A 21153-nucleotide genomic window follows, 5' to 3' on the forward strand; every position below is an offset into this window, starting at 1 on the left:
AAACGGAGCCGTCACTCATCAGCTGTGATGTTGTGTGTTCAACGGGGAATTCATTTTCTCCAAACGCGCTTTAGTGGGTTTGGCTTTTGTGTGTTCATTTTCTGGGTTTCTGATGCGCTCTGTTCAAATAATTATCGTCAAAGCTGCCAAAGTTTCACGAAACTTCTGTGTGCACTTAACACTTAACTTAAAACGCCTGGATCCAAATTAAACTGCATATTTCCGCAACCGAGTAACTCCAAGTCTAAATTGAAAACATGTGCAGGAGCGCAAACACAAGCAGACCCGTTTGGGAAGTGTAACTTCCCGAAGTCTTGTGTTCATGAGCCAACGCTTCCCGAGAAAAACTCAAGAGACACCCGAACACACTGAGCTGCACAGAGTGGTTTATTTCAGGTCAGTGGATCTCTGCAGTGCATTGTTGTGTTATTGTCTACTGACTGAGCTTTAGTTCTGCTTCAGCTGAATGTGAGTATAATTAATGAGAAGACGTTTGTTATGATATTCAAATAAAAGCATCAAATAATAATACAGATATGGAGCAGTATGACGGAGTGGGACAGTGTATGAACCAGTAGCTGATCTGTGCATCGGGGAAACGATGTGATCCTTCAAGAGTGGTGATTACGAGTCGTACCGGAGTACGAACCGGGGTCTGAAATGTCCGAGGAGAGAGAGAGAGAGACCGTGGACGTGACTGGCTCAGGGGTCTCCTGAAGCAGGAAATAGAGGCTGACAGGCGTAGATGGCTGCAGCAGCTGTGTGTGTGTGTGTGTGTGTGTGTGTGTGTGTGTGTGTGTGTGTGTGTGTGTGTGTGTGTGTGTGTTCTGATGAGACCAATCTGTTTGGTAGCGGATGTGAAATGCAGAATCTAGAGCGCTCTGAGCCTCTCTTAACCCCGGTACATTGGGAATAAGTTGCTGAGGAGCTGAGGTGAAGATTGATCCAGATCCATGAGTTCAGTTCCAGAGTGTGAGGTTTGATGAGACAATTTGTGTTTCTGGGCCCAAAAAAAAAAAAAGTCACATTACGTTTTTCTTGGGCTCACGTTTAATTAGACACAGTATTTTTCATCACATTCACAATTCATATAGCGTGAGTTTACAGCAAGTTTGTTATCTTTGCTGTGGTTTCAAAGGCATCTGTTGTCAGGCTACTGACGCCACATTCAGATCAAAGCTGCCTTTTTATGCTCCTGATCCTTTGTTGTCTTCAAGCTGAAATTAGAGACGTATCCCTGCTCGTGCGAGTGTGTACTGTACTCCTCGGTGTGTTTGTGTATGTGTGAGCGCTCATCATGTGTTCACGCCTTATTAGCTAATGACAATGTTTGAGATAAAATATGTAAATAGGGGGAAACATCAGCCATATGGAAAAATAGCGGAGCCCACATGTGAGTCATTAGCTGCAATAAAGCTGCAGAACAAAACTACAGTTGTGCCCTTTATTTATCTGTTTATCTCGTACACACCCCTCGAGACGCTGGTTTCTATGGAGACCTATGTGGGTGGTGGAAGCAGGGACTCAGGAGGGACCTTTTACCCGTTCAGGTTCTGCTTTGCTTTGATTCACAGCAGTCGGTGCATGCGGTTTTTCAAAATAACGATCCCTAATGCTAATATTAATTTGAAGCAGTCGCTGTATCGTCTTTAAGCGCCAGGAAGCGGCGACTGTAGCACAATTCATTGGACATTATGGACCCCTTACTTGTAAACTTGGCATTTTGGAGTTGAAGGAAAAAGCTCAAATCTTCTTATCAACGAGGACGAGTGCAGATTTTGTTGCCAGCTTCGGTTCCACCAGCAGCGCGCTAATTACCCCTCAGCCTCCGCGGGTCCCAGCGCTCTCCTCCAAATCTCCCAACACAAGAGAAATAAAGTTTTCAAGCTTCTCCTCTGCTCAAAAATGGCTCTTGAGTTGGAATGGAAAAGCGTCAGCTGTGCAGCTTTGTGCAAAGATGGAGAATCCTCCTTCGACCAGCGGCGAGTTTCTAACGGCCCCCGACTCGAGCTCAAGACAACCGTGCTTGCGCGGCCGCTGAATTATTCACATATTCCGGCGAGCGTGCATAAACAATGGCGTTACACTATGCACCAGGAGTCATCATATTAATGCGCTGGGCCTCAGATCGCACGCTGGTGGAAGCCTCTATAGGAAAAGAGGGCGACAGTATCTCGGAGCAGGGGCCGATATATGGATTGTGACCCGGGGGACAGAAGGCGCTGTCGTGTCAGCCGGCGCATTGGCTCAGCTTAGCTTATCGATCACCTAATAGTTTTTGCCACGGCAGTCAATTGCGATGCAGAGATTAATCAGCCACATCTACCTTCCCGGCGCCGCGCCGAATAATACGCACGCGGCTCCGCCGCTTTCAGCCCGACGCGCTGTTTGCGAAGGAAGATAAATAAATACAAAAAGAAATCAGGTCTCGGCGCGAAGCGTTAGCATTTCAGGCGTGTGAGTCTCCAGGGCACCGCTGTCCATCAATGGCAGTTAAAGAATGTCTCTGTAGCCTGCTAATACAAGGGCATTGGATTGTCGAACATACCCAGGTGCTTGTTTCCATTATAAATGAGGTCCTTAGTTGAGAATGCACAACAGAAAAGAGGCAACCTTGGATTGTTCTCTGCTGTTCCTTCTGCTTTATGTGTCCACACACGCGTCATCACAGCTGTTTTTGTCCTCCACCGATGGTACAGCTCCCAGCGCAAATGAGCCTGTTCAAACCTTTGCCTTCATTGAGACAGGATCTTGTCATTCGGACGATGGAATTAAACCGGCAGCTGCGCTGACGGGGAGCAATCGGTGACATTTGCTGTCCCGGCACTTTGTCAGCAGCTTCCTGAAGTTGCTTAATAATTCAACATAGAGGGGTGGAAAAAAAGTTTTAGCGCATGTGAGTAAGTAAACAGTCGGATGCCGCTGTTTACTCTCTGTAAACGAAAGCTTGATGTAAAGTGTCAGCTCCTGTTTCTCTCTTTCATCTCCTCCTTTTCCACCCACGCAGTGGCTGCTTTCGCTTTGGCTTAGGATGAATCATCATCATCATCATCTCCGTCGTCATCGTCATCATCATCATCATCATCACCACTGTGCTCCGTTGTGGGGTGAACAGCTTTCCGGGCGTTTGGAGGCACAGACACAGTTAGTCACATATTAGCGAGAGCTTCACAGTGAATTTGGAACAGAATCGGTTATGCTTCACACGAACCAAACCCATCGAGGTTCAGTTTAGGCGACTAAGAATCACCGGTTAAAAACCTGAGGAAAACATGAACACACCTTCCAGTACATTAGTGGTCGCTAACTTTAATTAAGTGTGTAAAAAGTCAGTTATGTTTACAAATTCAATTTAAATGTGAATGTGTACAGCATTCTATGTAGTATTTAAAAAGTAGTAATACTTTCATAATATATTCAGTGTTTTTCAGTGTTCTGCTGCAAACAGCATCACATTTACAGTATCTCACCGTGTTTCCGAAGAACAACACACTATTGTTCAAACTCGACTGGATCCTCACAGCTCTTTGTTACAGTCGGTGTTAATTATAGGTTGCAGCTGAGGGTAGGAACCAACCACTTATATGGTAATTTAGGTTGGAGGACTGGTGGAGGCAAATGTACATTCATGCGGTTTCCACAAGGCTTTTGTGTGCGGACAGATAACACTATGTGTGAGACCCTCTGGGTGTCAGTAAATACATTTTATGGTTCCACTGGTACAGAGCCCTTAAGTAGCCTCAGTAAATGGTTTTATAAGCCATCCACTCAAGCATGATCTCTCTTTACCTGGAACTCTTTACCATTATCCCTCACATATTACCACTGATACAATTTATTTCAGGCAATTGCGGCACAGACCAATGATCCCCTTGACTGATTCTATTTCTTTGACTGAAAATCTGCCCTCGTGCTTCAGAGCGAGTCACCCGCACGTCAGTGTCCCTCAGACACGGACATTACAGCAAACTCCGGTATTAGGAAAATCTAAATCACAGCCTGACTTGTGATTCAATTGTTCTATTTCTGGCCTTGACGGAATAGATTCTAAGAGGTTTGTCTAGACTGAGGTTACGGCGAGACGGAGGGCGAAAACAGGGCCAGCTGCTGCTGCTTATTGCCGAACCCAAACTTCAAACAAGATTTATCATCGCTGACACTGAGAATAAACCGCCTTTAATCATTCTTGTCAATGGAATACTCAGCTGGATTCGTCTTGTTTCATAACTTATTATGTCTCCGCGCTAATTTATGTTGCTTTTACTTATAGCAGCGCAAGGCTGAAAACAGGGCTCAGCATCGTCAGGCTGTTGATTAGATCAACCTGCCAGCGATGGAACAATGAGCTGATTGATTGATTTAGACGTCACTCACACTAAACCACCTCTGTTTTAATTATCCAAATTTACACACAGATCCAAGTGACACAGAGCCCCACATAAACAGTACAAAGCGCTCTGGCCCCCGTTTACTATGTTTTATTGGTCCGTTTCTGGTTCTAATGATGAGAGCTGAGTGACGAGTGATGAAGGGCAGAGTGGAGGGTTGTGGTGGCGACGCACTTCCTCAAAACACAAATTGTTACATAAATCATACCTGCATCATATATCAGTCTTGTTGGAGATGAACAGCATATTGATCTATTGCCTTTGTTGATATGTGGTGTAGTGGTGTGGAAAATGGGTTTCCTCCACGTTCTCACACACTCCAGAAAACATTACCATCCGTTCTTCTACTGTTTCCACTGGCGGCTGCTTTCTATATTTTAATGAAAGGCCAGTTTTTGCACTTGTGTTATAATTGCACCGTGCGCTTATTCAGTTCTCTGTGAACGCTTGGTACCATGTGTTTAAATGTTCTTCAGTCCTCAGGTTAAACACACACACACACACACACACACACACACACACACACACACACACACACACACACACACACACACACACACACACACACACACACACACACATCAAGTGTTCAAGACTAAACCTTTGGTTGGCTTTTAAAATCCTGCTAACGATCTCAGACGTTATGCAACGATGATGAAGCTTCGAGGATTCCCTGAAACTGAATCCTAAAAAGTCTGAGTGAACAAAACTGTAATGTGTAATTAAAAGCTTTAATGTGTTGAAGACCAACAAGAAAACAGCACCCCGCTAAGTCCTCTTGATTCAGGCAATATGTGACTTTAGTTAAATGGAGCCTTGCTGAGCTAAACAAAGCAGAATTGTTTGTTTGAAACAGATTGTTTTGATATTCAAATGTTGATGACTGTTCGTCTCTCCAGCTGTCTGGAATGAAATGACTCCAAGACACTGACATTCCCTGCACTGAGTGTTTGCCTTATAGAGTCAAACGGCTGCTGATGTAAAGTCACGGGGTTATTTGCATGTCACTTATTAGCACAGATGTTACATAAACTGACTCAAACTCATTTCCTGCTTAATTAAACATGGTGATATGCTGTTTAATGTAAAGTAAAGCATGGAGCGAACATCTGTGCAGGGGCGATCGCAGGGCGACGACTCAGCAACACCACACAGATATTATGAATTACCAGCTATAATTCTTTTGGGAAATGCAAATGATTGGTAACCACTGGATTGCTTTACTGGGAGTTACAGAGCAGTGTGGGAAACCAGTGAGATGGCCCAGAGCTGTGTCAGGTCACCGCGGCTGGAGCAGGATGTGCACATGGCTCCATGATGCTGGACCCGTCCGTCTCACTGTGCAGCAAAAGTAGCGAGGACGCGATCACTTGACAGCTGTTGATGGAATACACTGTGCTTTCATAGCAATTGTGCAATTTGTCTGCTCTTCAGTGAGAAAATGCCCGCGAAGGCCTGAGCCACACTGTAAAGCAGCTCGCTCAAAATGCCGGTATTGGTGTTGGCGTTTGTAAAGTGGCGTGCCCGAAAAAAGAAGAAAAAAAAAAAGCATCATAATGAGCAGAACGACATAAAGAGCGAAAAGCACGCGAAGATGCCCACGGTATCGAGAGCCTGGAACTAACATAAGAGAGGAGAGAGGAATAAAGAAGCCTGCCGGGGGAACAGAACTCCGCTCTGTGTCCCAACGCTCCGAGAGGAAGGGAAAAGAAGATACAATGCAATATTCTCTTTGGAATTAATTCACTGTCTCTTCTCTAACGGTGTCTAATTTAGAGCTGCTCGCCTTCCTCGCTGTCTCAATCTGCTCCTCGCCATCGCTGTCTCTCCCTCTTTTTCATCCACCTCCTTTGCTGCGTGGCTGTATCCATCCAGCCCTGTGCTCCAGCCACCACCACCACCACCAGCAGCACCACCACCACCTCCTCTCTCCCTTTACTGTCTCTCGCTCGCCCTTTCTTTCTTCGCCTGGGGCCTTTGTTAGACTGCCTTTGTGGCGAGCGCAGACAGAAGCGAGGGAGGCCTTGAACACGACTCGAGCAGCAGTCTGATTGCAAAGGAGAGCATGAGAACCTAGAGACATGGGGGGGGGGGGGGGCAAGGAGTAGATGTGGAAAACCTCTTCTCCTGAGAGTATGGGTGAGGAGAGACAGACGGGTGAGGAAGAAAGTAGCGGTTTTCCCCTCAGCCACTGTTTAATAGAGGTTAACCTCATTAAAGGTGCCAAATAATGTCTCATGCTAATAGTACGGGCTAAGATTCAATTTGAGATCATTCCTGCATCCTAAAGATGATTTACTCACCCTGGTTCGTTTGGGTGAGTCAGTAAAGTTGTCCTGTCCTTGAAGGGTTGGGTTATTGTTGGGGAACAACCAGCGTCCACTTCCGCCCCGTAACTTTTGCTGGGAATAAAAACACTGCGCTCGCTTTTAGTGTGTGAAATAAAAACAGCAGTAAATGAGTCAAATATGAGAAGGTCACTGTGTTTTCCAGACCGTTGCTCATCCTAAATGAGTCCCCGCGGTCCAAATGAGGATAGATGCGAGCCGAGGAGAATTCATTGGTCCGAGCTCAGCCTCGCAACAGGCCGACGGAAGCGCAAGGGCGAAGCGGACAGACGCGAGGAGCCGGGTTTGACGGCGCCGGCCGCGCTGAGGGTTAGGGGCCTGTTTCAGTGCGGTCAAGCGGCCTCTATTAGTGCACAGATTTACCTGAAAGCCTCTGATCATTCCTCTGCTGTTGGATTTATCACCTCCCTCTCAATCACAGATGAAACAAAGGTCTAATAAGGGATTTCTGAATAAGACAATTCCTACTTACCAATCCAACTCCATATCAAAAAAACTACAATATCTCTCAAATAGTTCCGCTGCATATTCATTAGCTGTTCCTGTATTTTCCTCTTCTTTACAGAACATGCTGGTCTACTGCAGAGACAACATTCAGCAACCTCCACCGGTGTGGAGGTGCTGTGATCTCACAGAGTGGCATTTCATTAAAATCAAAGCGAGCGGCAAATGATTTATTAGTCTTGACCAGCTGGATACAGGTATAAGTCTCTATCAACATTAAACCACAGGACACTCTATATCGTTCATGATTCATCACGACGAGCTCGGAAACTCCTCAAGGTCAGACTGGCGACTATAAGATGATGACATCAGCTCAAAGGATGAGTCTATTCTGGTTCTCTGCTCAGCTGTGAAACGGAGCTGCCACAGTATATAAGAAATCACAACCTGAGTTCACAAGCATTTGGTAAAAAAATGTGAATTATATCATTAAATTTTTTTGCCTCATCATTGCATCAAGGAGAGATTATTGTCTTTACATGGTCATTATTATAACATTTCCTGCGGTAAACACACTCATATTCTGACAATAGAAACCATCTATTAATGGATTCATATGTAAAATCTATCTAAGATAAACACTTAGGTCTTCAGCCAGTGTTACTGTGGATTAATTGGTGGAATTTTGAACTTGTGAAAGTCAAATTTACAAGTTTGCAAAACAACATTGTGGAACATGGGAAATCAGTGTGATGTCACTCTAAGTGGTTCGAGGCCACAGCCAAGTGGCGTCTCATTGATGTGTGAGCAGATGGAGCTGAAGTGACCTTTTTCTGAAAAGCTCATATGCCCTGAAAAGGAAACGTGCCTTTTTCAGCGATAATGATGGAATTTAATCCTGAAGAGAAAAGTAGCAAATAAGTAAAGTTTTTATTTTAATACAATTAGAGTAGAATTTATGCATTAAACATTACTGATGCAATCAAGGAAGTGGTGCTTAAATTAAAGAGCCCTAAACTATCTTCTACATTCCTCCACAAAGTAAAAAAAACGCGTACGTTGCGCTTTGGTAGATCTTATTTTGGAAATCTTTCCCGGAAGCCAGCCTTTTGTGGCGCAATTGACGGAAGCTGTCCGGGAGAAATAAGCGCACTCGTCGCTCTCTCCACTACATCGCACCACTGCGGTAGGAGCGGGGAAGGCAGCGGCGCGGGGACCCGGCAGCCTCTCATCACTTGCTCCTGCTCCACAGACATCCAGGTGGCGAGCGTCTCTCTGGCCATTTCACCACGGAGGAGGACTTTACCGGGGAGGACATATATCCAGACCTCCGTGACGGCGACGGAGGGACAACTTTTGGCTTTTGCCTCGCGCTTATTTTTTTCTACCGCATCTCCGTAACCTTGGAAGTCGAACGTGTTTATCACGAGGGAGGATGTTACCGCTACTCGTTTCCATCGCCCTGTGTTTGGGCGCCGCTGTCCCGCAGCATCTGAAAGGTGAGTGGGGGGTGAGGCAGGGGGAGGGGGGGGGTGACGAGCTCTCATCAACGTCGCGGAACATTGACAGACGGGCGTCCTCAAAGTGCCCGGGGAATAGATTTAAACGCATGTGCAGCCGATGTGCAAAATGCAATGTGCGTGTGCGCTTGTTTGCGGTTAAACAGCCCGCCAGCGCGCGTCCACGCAAAAGCTACCGCTCGCTATCCGCGCCCGACTTGTTACTTAATTGGGTTAGTTGTGTTGAAACGGCACTTGTTTGAGTTGAGCCGAACATATTTGGCGCGCGTGCGCGCGCGCTAGGGGGGCGAAGCGGCGTGTGCGTCGGGCGCGCACATTTCGTGGCTCCGGTGTTTTTTCGTGCGCCCACGGTGTTAATCCTCGGCCGTTTGCTTCGCTCCTCCGTGACGCGTCTACGGGGCGATGAGGAGCTGCGGTCCCGGTCGACTGAGACGGGGAGGATGGCGCGTCCCCCGCTCCCATAGAGCCAGAAAAGAAGACGAAAGGGGGAAAACGGAACGATAATGTATTTTTATGGGCTCGGACAGATCCTATCAATGAAAGGACAGTTGCGCTGCCATTATTGACTAGAATGACATCAGGAGGTCAGTTGCGCATTGCAAGTCGAACGTAGAACCGCGGCGAACCCTCCAGAGCGCCTCCCCTAGAGGAAACGCGGCCAAAAGCCTATTAATTCTGCTTTAATCCGTTTTACTCGCGTCCTCACCTCCTTTGGTCCGCTGGTGACAGAAATATTTCAGCCGCGGTCCACTGTGCGCGCTCCGCGAGCGGCGCCCGTGGGGTTTCTGCGCGGGGAAGCGGTGTAGCTGTCACGGAGCGGGGTCACGCCGGCCTCTCTGTCTCTATTCATTTAGCAACACGCCTGCCCCAGGAGCCGCACATGTCAGACGGGCCCCCAGCCTCGGCACCGGCGGGGGGGTGGGGGGGTGGGGGGGGGGGGGGGGGGGGCGCCCTGGGCGGGTGTCTGAGCCCGGAGGTGTCATCTGCGAGTCAGGCAGAGGAAGACGTAACACTGCCTGGTCGGCTGTGGGGTGATGAATGCAGGAGGAACTGGTTCCAGAGCTCGGCCAGTTTAAAAATACACACTGAACTAGCGCCTCAATTAATCATATCCCAGTTAAACGTGGCGGCTGTAACCTCATCCACCGTGAGGAGCTCTGAGAGGAGACGATACAACCGCCCCCCCCCCCCCCCCCCCCCTTCAAACTATCACACCCATTGATATCATCACTGTTATTGTTACTGTGCATCCTACACAAGCACAAGGCGACAGCGGGTGCCTCTTCGCAGACAGCCGCTGACAAACACTGCATCGAGGCCCGCGTCCACTAAAACAAATTGATGGGGTAGAGACGTTCACCTTCAGGTGAAACCGGCCGCATTGTTCCAAGTCAGCGTGCGATACATCACTTCCTCTGGCTGGGCACCGGTGCTGACCGCCGCACATCGCCGGGGATCCTGCCCGTCGGCGCGGACAGAGCGCGCGGCTGCTCCCGCGGGCCCTCGCTCTGGAAACGCGCCGCGCTTTTGTGCGAGTCGGCTTTTAATTAACCGCACGCGTCTTAATTTGACTCGGCCCCGTCACGGCGGCTGCGCGACGCGAGGCCTTCGGGTGAACGGGCAGGTGTGTGGGGAGGCCCGGCCGCCGGCGGATGCCGTCCATCGCCGCTTATTTCGCTCAACACCGAGTTCTGAACGTGGTGGTGGGTCTTTCGCCTCCGCCAGCTGCTAATGGCGCCGACAGACTGCCCATTTGGTGGCTTTGAACGTGAGGGAAAGGCTGACAGAAGCTGCTTATTTGCTAGCAGGGGCGGCATCTGGCACATTTGGATAAACAAAGGACCTGTCCGGAAGTGGGAGACATGCAAATGTTGCTCAGGTGTAAGTCAACACTGTGTGGGATGCGGCCTCAGTGCTGAGGACCTACAGGAAGAATCCATCAGAGTGTTGATCGCTGAATATAAGATCAGATCATGTATTTCCTTCGCACCATTTTCGATCCAATCAGTTTAAGCAAAGGAATCCATACATTCATACTGTATGTTAACATTTTCTCATATTAAACAATCTATTAGTTACATGAGACTAATAGGTCAGTTTCAGTGCAGAATGTTACAAAGCCAGGTTAATAAATGGAAATGTTTCTGCCTGAAATGAATCAACACGAGAGGCGTCTGTCTACCATCTCATTAGGTTTGCCGGCTAATGAGGGTTCCGCCTGATGGATGGTTGACTTTTCACAGCCGTGACTCCCAACCTGCCGCTACCAGGCCGACCCGGGGCCTTTAAATGGCACCGAGTCCGGACGCGTGTCAGATCAGCGTCGATAATAAGCAACGCGTCACAGTATAATCGCAGTGCCTCAACCTGGCGACAGCCAACATGCTGTATGTGAACACATACAGCATACACTACATGGTTACTGTCTTCAGCCTCTCCATGTTTGCAGAACTTGATTGGACTATTCATCATCAGCGCACATGTTCCTTAATCCCATTAATATTTGAAGGAGAGTTCATTTGTCTCCTGTGCTGATAGGTTAATGGGTACATTGTGTGTCCCCGTTGTAGCCGGGCCTCTGTTGTCTTGCCGACGCTTCATGCTTGACTTATTGGGACGGTTTTGTACTGAGGAATGACTTAACAGGAACTTAAACGTGGAGCTTATGGGACGACGGCAGTGCTTATGTGTCATTTTCTCCTCTAATTCAATAATCACCTGACTAGCTACAACTAATGTGTCAGATATAATATTGGATTTGGCAGCATTCTGTGCTTTTAGCTCCAGCCTGGATTTACAAAGTGACTTCAGGCTAATTAACTATTCGTTCATATATCTGAGAGTAGAAAGGAGCAGCAATATAAAAGCCCCATCAGTAATTATCAGATTATGGCTGTTTTCACTTAATCTTTAAATCATTGTCTGATGTTTCACTTTCAAGACTGTGGTAACATTGAATTTTCCCAGACGCTTTAGGGCTGATCGCTCACTAAAATCACTATATGGCTCTACTCTTAAGCAGTGTGATATTCTTAGCCGTGTCCAATCTCAGGCAGTGGCTGTGCCAGGAATAAAAGCGAGAAGGAGCCTGTTCTGAGAAATTTGAAGGTTTTGTTTGTCAGTTCATCGCGAGTGCGCTTCACTATCTCAGCTCTGAGCATTCAGTAGGACGTCTTTTCATAATTTGAGCATTCATAAGACCCCATGCTGATTTAAGTAGTCCCACTGGGTCGCGATTAATGACTCAACTTTTGGAAGCACTCGCTTTGACAGTGCAGGCCCACAACGTGTGTGTGTGTGTGTGTGTGTGTGTGTGTGTGTGTGTGTGTGTGTGTGTGTGTGTGTGTGTGTGTGTGTGTGTGTGCGCGCATGCGTGTACGTGCGTGTTTTAGAAATTAGCAGATAATAATATTGTTTGGGGTTGTTCATGAGTTTGCTGAGGCTCACTAGGATCTTTTAAAGCATATGAAGGATGGAACATCTGCCAGGAAATAAGTCAGAAATCAGCCTAATGTGGTGCAATGATCAGTGATGGTGTAAATATGAAGTGGGTGAAGGTGCCTGCCCCGCTCCCCTCTGCACGGGGGGAGGAGCCGTACGTTTCCATGGCTGCTGGGTAAAAGGATCTCCTGTGGCGCCGTTGTGACAGAGCCATTGTCACGGTTTTCAGGATTGTGGTGGACTATTGTTAAAATGTGCTGAACATGTTATGTAATTATTATTATTTTGTCTCTTGCACACAAACGCGTTCTACCAAGTGACAGGACCTTGAGAGTAATTGCAACGACTGAGATAAATACAAAGAAGTGCAATACTTTTCCCTCTGAGGCAAGTTTACCATCACTCAACGATGGCTGTTGCTGCTAATACTCCGTGATGACTGATCCGAACCAAACCCATGTTTGAGTGCCTTGGTCTCGCCCGCTGTGCTTGATCCTGGACAGTGCTTCAGAGCATTGTTCTGAAGTAGGTTGAGGAGGCCAAACGAGCCGCTGTGAAATTCACAGTGCCTCACTGTGAAACTGACCGTTTCATTCTCAGGCTGCACTTGGGGAACATTACTGATATTATTCTCCAATTGGTTCAAGCTACAGTAGAATCTGCCGTCTCGCTTGCTGTGAACCTTTCTTCTACTTCCAACTCAAGCAAAATTAGATCCACAGTCCTAAAGCTGCAGTTCTCACTGTGCTTAAATTGGTAGCACATAAAAAGAGGAAGCTCGTGTTTCATCGCGCTTGATCTTGTTAACTATGTACAGGAAGGACTTTGCAGGAGCCTGTTTTTTTCCAAATACAGTGTGTCATAACACAGATGTTTTGCTTTTTCTTCTATGTATTTGTCTTGTTTAAAGAAGGGGAATGCACCACAGCAGTGTTGAGCAGCGCAGCATATTAAGGCATAACTAGGCAGCCTGTGCATATTTGTGTGTGTAGGAAGGAAGATGGGAGGCAGGAATGCAAAGCTCCCTGACAAGCATCAGGGTGGATATGTGTCGAGTTCTCGGCGTTTGTATTGCAGTGGGCGTGTCTGCAGAACTCTGGACCGACTCATTTTCTCTGGGAGGAGGCGAAACAGCATCAGTCATTTGTTATCGAGGCCGGTTTGGAGTGAAGGAGTCCACCTTTCCCCCGCAGATCAATAAGCAGAATAATGGATAAACTGCATTGGGATTGTTTTAACTTCATTGTGAGGCTGAAGCTCAAAGCAAACGCATGTACGATCTTTGAGGTTTGGGGGTTTTAAAGTAGTGTGTATGAATATATGCAGGTTATTCTACGTATGTCAATAAGTGACTCTGCAGTGAGCACAGGCCTGTTTGTGTGCACGGTCGTGTGTGTGTGTGTGTGTGTGTGTGTGTGTGTGTGTGTGCGTGTGCTCCAAGCTTGGTGAGGTAACCCAGAAATGTCATCACACAAAAGTCCAAGCAGTGATTCTGGCTCTTTCTCTCCATGTGCATATGTAGACTTCACTCATCCGCCAAGCAGCAAAACGGCATTGCTCTATTTAGTCGCCATCGAGCGGGCGTTTGGTGAGTGAAATGTAAAGAAAATTTAAAAAAGAGGATGTCCTGGGTTGTTTGATGCTATGAATCTGTACATACCACATTTCAGCGTGAAAGACTGTGATTTATTCAAACAGAGCGAGCTGACTGGATTCCAACCAAGTCCGTTTCATAGGAGTTATTTGACGTAACGCTATGAAGTATACGCCATCCATTAAGAAGTGAAGTGCAGGCTTTTTAAGTGGAATATCACCAGTCCAGATGTTCTAGATTACCCTTGGGGTTGTCTAGTACCAGACATGGAGAGAGAGAGCGAGACGGGAGCCCGACTGAAAATCGCTTTTAATGTGAAGTTCAATGAATAGTAACCACTCACCTTCAGACTTCAATGTAAAGCCCATTAGAACCTGAAAAGGGGGGATCATCATCTCGCACCGCACCTCATTCTGTTATTCCTTCTGAGAAAGGGCAGCGGTTGCAACAAGTTGCACCATTTCAGTAATTGTTGGGTGCGAAGCCGATCATTAGGCCGCTTTCTCCCTCTGAGGGCAATCGGTTGCTGGAGCCCCGATGCACCCAAACACCCAGCTGAAGCCACGTGTGCTAACCTGGACGTCCACCCATTCATCATGGCTGACTGTATTAAGACGCCTCAGTGTTCTGTTGCTCACCTGTCACTAACTACCTGCACGTTGCACATCACACATTGTGCTGAACCTTTAGCTGCTTCGTTCTTTACGTCTTGTCACTGGGCTGGAACCGGTCCAGTCAATGACCCGAGTACGCTGGTGTTTTGGTCATGAATTATTGAACCGATCTGGAAACTGGTTAAATGACGAACTGTAACTGTAGTCTCGCCGATCGCCGCCCTCCTATTTATACTTTGCCTCTGAACCAGGTAGTTTGTCAGCACGCGCTCTGTATTATTCACCGCTGTTTGAAGTCCATGAAATATTTAGCGCGGCGAGCTTTTTGCCCTGACTCAGCTCCTCTCGCCGCCCGTGCTCTGTGCAGGTAGAGCAGCCGCTGCTCTTTAGCGGCGCGTTGCACCCGGCGCCGGGGCTGCGAATGGCGCGACAGCTTCCATTAGCAGCCGAGGCTCAGAGCTCGAAATCACAGGGTGTATTTTTAAACCACAATCGATGCGTTGAAGAGGAACCTCTGTGGGATACCTCAGTCGCGCTCCTTTTGTGCGGAGTTATAATTATAACACATCAGACTGCGGGCGCGAGGTGGCGGCGGCAGCCGGGCACGGGTTTAGCCTGACGCCGACAATCAGAGGATCCGGCGCGTTTTCGTGCGCGTTCCGCTGCTGTTTGTTCCTCAAACGCCTCCTCGCGCGTACAGTACAGCACGCGCGCCGCCGTCCTGCCACAATCAGCTCATCGCTCCCAGCGTGCGAGCCGTGATTGTTTTTTTGTTCTCCCGCTCGATTTTCCCTCCACGACTGAAATGAGCAGTTGATTCGCAGAGGCCCAAAAAAAGGAAAAAGTCAGCGCAGTGTAATATGTAATCGCCCGTGACTCTACATCATCGCCGATAAAGCTGCTCTGTGCCGAGGCTTGTCTTGCCCGACGCCGAGGCTCTTGGAGTAAGTGAGCGGCGGATACACGAAATTCACAGACCAAGGGGTAAACAGGATGAAAAAATTCAATTTATGTGCCCCTTTCAGCGCACACAATGCACAGCTTAGGCGAGACGGCGTGAAGCCAGAGTGGAACAAGGATCAGAAATACTTTTTTTCGTCGTTGTTGTGATGTTTTTCCCTACAACGCTACGAATGGTAGAATAACACAGGCAGCTTCACGCTTTAAACTGCCTCAGTGACCTTAACCGAATATGCAATATGCAAGAAGTAACAACTCTGGGACACATCAAGACGTCACACAGTGTTTGGGATGAGCTTAAGACTTTTATTAGACTATTAGAATGGGCCACAATGGTCAACAAGGCGATAGAATAAGGAGAAACACCTTTTGGATCCTGGTACTTGGGCTTTTATTTACGTTTTAGCTTCTGCAAAGACCAAATGGACAGATATCGAGTGATGTGATCCTGTGTAACATAGTTTATGATATTAATCAAGCACCAAAGGTTTGGATTTTAATTGAATTAAGCAGCCCTTTCAGCCCTATGGAGCTAATGGTTGGTTCTTGGGAGCCGTTGCACGCGTGCCTCTCGCGCATGCCTGCAGAAACCCGAGGCATCTGCATTTGCCCTACTAGCGCCTCCTTTGTGAATTTTGAATCAGGGGGTTGTTCCGTCGCAGAATGTGTTTGTGTGGTATAATTTCCCTTTCATCCAAAATGCCACATGGAAAACATCATGACAACAAGAGAGCTAATGAGGTAAACATTTAATGAACAGGGTCGCGGAGATGCCTCCGTGTGCTGTTGAATATGCATCGACGCTGCGAATTAGTGACACAGTTCGCAGCTAAAGTGCATTTTCCCTTCACCCGTCCTCGACATGCACATCTGCTGTGGCACCTTCCATCACGCACACACCTTCCTCCTCAGCGGGTACTGCAGGATTCAGATGAGCCGCGAGGCTCCACTGCTTTATACATGTTTGATGAATCCCTTTATGCCGCTTCTGGGATACGAGCGCGAGTGTGGGAGATCTTGTCTGGGAAAAAAGGTACAAAAGATGGGAGGTGTCCAAGTTTGTAATGAGGCTAGCGAGAGGCTCTCCTGGCTCGCGAGCAAACTAGGGCATCTGTAATGAGCGCGCGGGAAGACGGGGGAGGCGGGGGCAGCGGGGAGGGAGACAGAGACATGTTGCAAAAGTGGAATTGAGCCACGAGCCGGAGCATCGGCTGCCCAGCGGATGCTGAGGGAGAGGAGCGAGGAGGTGTCAATCACACGGTGGCTCCCACTCAACAGGAGACGCTGAAGAGCTTCCGTAATTATCGCGTCTGTTCGCTTCTGGAGGTCAGCGCGCGCGATAGGCAGTTATATTTTTAACAAGCCCATACGTGATTTTACAAGGTAGTTTGCAGACATGATGCCGGCTGAAGAAAGAAACCGGAGGCATGAGTCAGAATGGACCAGTAATGGTGGATGGAGAAATCTGTGATTAGATAAACCTGGTCCCTGTTCTGAGCCATAAGCCGCTTCAACCATAACCATAGTGACTGTCAGTTGAGCTCATGTAATGGTCGTTGGAAATTTATTTTTCCGAACAAGACAGGCTGCAGGTTTTTTAATTAGCAGCATCTTAATGTTTATGAGTTATATTAATTACCACAGTCTATCACAGGACCTTGATGTTGTGCTTGTCTGCCTGTCTGATTTCCAACAGAGAAGGGATTTAGACATGATGTAATTTAGGTATTTGTTTTGGGCAAATTGTAGGACTGACATGTTGTTTTTGATGAGCTTTAAGCAACGTTTCCTTAAGAATGTTTAACGATTAAAGCCGATTGTCTTATAAAACTAGCTCATTTATTATTATTATTATTATTATTATTATTATTATTATTATTATTATTATTATTATTATTATTATTATTATTATTATTATTATTATTATTATTATTTACTAGTGGTAGTTCTATCGTGTGACCAGACTTCAGACAAGCTTTCCACTCCCTCACCATGCGCTCTCATCACATTTTGGCTGTGGCCTAATCATTTTTAATTGCTCTATATTTCTGTGCGCCTGCAGGCACAGTAAACCTAAAGAAGCCCCTGAACAGCGTTTATCAGTTATCTGCCAAGTCCGCCGCATTAAATAAATAGCTTTACTAAGGATGATCAAAGGCTACAGTAGGTTACTTATGACTCAGCTTGATGGGACTTTATTTACAGCGCATTCTGCTCAACGCCTCTGGCCTTGTGCCGGTTCGGTGCTGAAGGTTGTTATTTACGGTTTTACCAGCGGATGAATTAGACAATCGCCCGTGAATAATGAGTGTAACCTTCACAGTAAATTAGGAGATACACTACAATTCCTAGTAGAACCGTGGCTTATCACCGCATGTGTATATATAGGACACATTTTAAAATTCACAGCTGCATCTAAAATGTCAGCTTAGCTCCGAGACTGAGCACGTGCTTATTCCATAGAGGCTTCATAGTTCTCGGTGTATATGGGTAATCTTTTCACCTTAAATAAGCTAAAGTCCTTGGAAAAAGGAGAAAAAAAAAGACGCGTGAACCCTCCAGACCCATGGGTGCATTACCGCCGCCCCCGGCCCATGATGAGGAGCGGTATCGATCTAATCCTCAGCCTTCTGAGCCCCTCTGCAGGCCGCCGAGGCAGGATGCTCCTCAATACGAGCAGTAGGCAGCAGAATGGGTAACCTGATTATTATTCCTAACAAGGATCGAGAGCTTAGCGCTGAGAGAAAGGAAGAAACTAGTTGGCCATATATATATATATATATATATATATATATATATATATATATATATATATATATATATATATATATATATATATATATATATATTTTATTCCAACCTCCCACCATCTCCCTTCAAGCTGCTGTGTTCACTCTGAGCTCAGTACAGGTCTTAGCCACACCTGTAACCTCCCTGTTCTTATCTAGAATTTAAGACCCTCAGCACAGACCGCCTGAAAAGTGAATTTAGTTTTGTCCCAATAATGAAGTCAGAGGAGCAGCGGAGGCTCAAACGATTAAATGTATTCCTCAGAGGAAGTCGTTTGAGCTTATCCTGACCTAAGAGGGTAGGATACCTCTGGCTGGGAAGAGAGATCCTCGCTCCTTTGACTGCTGTGGTTGAAGGATTTTGTGGCAAAAGAAGTTGTTTATATGTCCAGGACTCCAAAGAGAGGTGTGTGTGTGTGTGTATGTGTGTGTGTGTGTGTGTGTGTGTGCGTGTGTGTGCGTGCGTGTGTGTGTGTGTGTGTGTGTGTGTGTGTGTGTGTGTGTGTGTGTGTGTGTGTGTGTGTGTGAGTGTGTGTGTGTGTGCGGTTGACACGTCCAACCACCATGGATGCTGAATCTGGGCTTATGTCATACTGGACAGTGGTGCCTGGAAAAAAAGACAAGGGAATAAGAAACACAAGTTTATAGGAGTCGTCTGGAGCTTAGAGAACTGTCTGTAAACTGTCAGATGTCTTGGTGTGTGGAGCTGCCTCCCCACAGTGTTATAAGGCCGGACACTCTGTACTCAGCAACGCTTTCTGGATCATCACTTGATTTCATTTTGGGGCCTGCGGTCACTCATCAGTCGGACTCAGAAGCCAGAGTTGACCAGAATTGAAACGACAAACAGAGCCGCGTGAGGAGTCCCTGTTATAAATTCTGGTCCGACTGATCCCTCAGATTTTGATCTGTTCTGAAATGAGGAAATCAATGCACGCTCTTCAAAGGCCGATATATGTCCCAATTGGCCTCAGTTCTTCTAGCTGTTGAAATCTGTTTAACTCAACAAGGGGGAAGTTTAAAGGAGCGCCCACAGCAATTGACTGACTTCATAAGAGCACCTAAGGTTTCTCTCATCCTCAAATGTCCCTGCAACAAAGACGCACTGTGGACTCTCCTCTCTGGACCGGGTCCTCCCCAAAGCTTTGGCAGTCTTCGAGGCCAGTGTGCTCCCATTTCATCTGTTTGATGTGCTGCTTTTCAAATTCTGGCTCTCATGTCTCTCTCTTCTCTGGCACCTTTTAATTCCACTCCACATCCCCGTGGGCTTTTCTTCCCCCCGCTCCCTTTGTGCAGGCTCTTTACAGAGCTGTTTTTAAACAGTTGAATGTATATTTGTTTGGCTTACTAGGGCCATTTCACAGACATTTTGCATTTCCAGCCCTCGCTAAACATCTCCCGTGTCGTTTGGCTTTCCCGTCCCCAGGGCCAGGGCGAGCTTATTCCCTCCAGCTATTACATCCAATTAGGAGGAGGGAGAGTCCCCCCCACCCACTCCTCTATTTCTGCACTAACAACGTGGAATTTAGTGGAATGGGTCAGGGTTTTCTCTTCGCTTTCTTTGATGTGAACAAATTACACTTCAGACACACACTTGGTAAAGAAACAAAGATGCAGTTAAGTCTTTTAAGTTTGCGCTCGTAGTCATTTGGTGAGCAAAAGAGACGAGAAAACACTTTGAATTGATTCTCGTTTTTATGTTGACTGTGGTGCAAATGAATCGTGTTGCACTGTAAGTTCACCGCCTAGAACGTGGTCGTATTAGTGCATCTCCTCCAAATCTGAAAGAATGCAGCTGTGGACATCTGCATTCTGCCTTCTGTACGAGCACAAAATGTGACCCAAAGTGTGTTTTTAGCTCTGTTTTCCTACACTTGTGCTCATAACAGTGTTTTACGCTCTGGACCCTTTCAAAACGCAGGAGAGCCAAACACCTGCTGAGCACAATCAATGAGCCCCATTGACAGCGGTGCAGCATAACACAGGGCTAAAAGTCAGGCAGTCTGACTGAAACACTGCAGCGCCAGCGTCCAGGGCTCGCGGCATCGGGTTCCAGGCGTGCGTGGCTCACGTGAAACGCTTCTTTGCAGGTGATTAAATGTTGCTGTTTTACATCCGAATCAGCAACGAGGACAAAAACCCCCACGACTCCAGTCCGACGCGTACACAGCTCTAACCTTTAGAGTTTCCTCACACATAATTAAAGTAAACTGTGGTTTGTAATCTGAAAGGGGTTGAAAATTACCATAACATTTCTGGAAACAGCTTGTGATGCATAATGGGGTCAGTGTGCTCCGCCACTCGGGGAGTGTATTTGCCTCTGTTTACTGGCGACACGCGCGCACTTTTGGCAGAATTTGGTTTGCGCGCGAGGGCAAATGGAGCGTTTGATGTTGGTGCAGCGCCGGCGGCGCCGTCTCTCCGGACGCTCTTCCTCCTCGTCCCCCGTAGTCTTCCCCAATCGCTTTTCTCTCCGCCATCTTTCCCCATTTGTCATTTTCTTGGCACTGTTGCAATTATAATCCATACTTGCATTATTCATGTGAATGCACAGATTAAATAAATATATATGCTTAACTGCATGCAGTTCGTCTGTTTGCTATTTACATAAAACGCTGCACCAGAGACGCCGCATTTTTATTTGACCTCATGTTCATTTCCATCCATCCATCCATCCATCCATCCATCCATCCATCCATCCATCCATCCATCCATCCATCCATCCATCCATCCATCCATCCATCCATCCATCCATCCATCCATCCATCCTTTTTTTACCCATGCTTATTCTCTTGGGGTGGCGAGTGATGCTGGAGCCTGGACAGGTTCATTTCTTATGTTTTTAAGTTACTTGCAGTTACATGTCACTAAACAAGACTAAACAGAACTCTAAAGGAACACGTGCACGTGCGCTGCCAAAGTCTCAGCTCTTCAAGGCATCTGGTTTGGTCAAGCTGTCAGTTGCTTAGTCATGTTATTGGATTAGATTTCTGCTTTTCTGTTTGCCTGGTGAATTTGTGTGTCTCTATCCAACAACTTTGAATCTGCACAGGAC

General features: G+C 47.0%; 1 protein-coding gene across 3 annotated transcripts in view; it reads left to right on the forward strand.

The window, feature by feature from the left end:
• Window positions 1-8332: 8332 nt before the first annotated feature.
• Window positions 8333-21153, forward strand: part of LOC114861951 (EGF-like repeat and discoidin I-like domain-containing protein 3) — a 68211-nt gene continuing 55390 nt past the window's right edge. For all 3 annotated transcript variants that reach the window (XM_029161714.2, XM_029161715.2, XM_055511716.1), the window contains exon 1: window positions 8333-8679. In XM_029161714.2, the coding sequence (XP_029017547.1) occupies window positions 8616-8679 (64 nt within the window). In that variant the 5' untranslated portion in view covers window positions 8333-8615. The remainder of the gene's footprint in view (window positions 8680-21153) is intronic.

Source organism: Betta splendens, chromosome 9 (genome assembly GCF_900634795.4).
Source record: "Betta splendens chromosome 9, fBetSpl5.4, whole genome shotgun sequence".
Taxonomy (NCBI): Eukaryota; Metazoa; Chordata; class Actinopteri; order Anabantiformes; family Osphronemidae; genus Betta; species Betta splendens.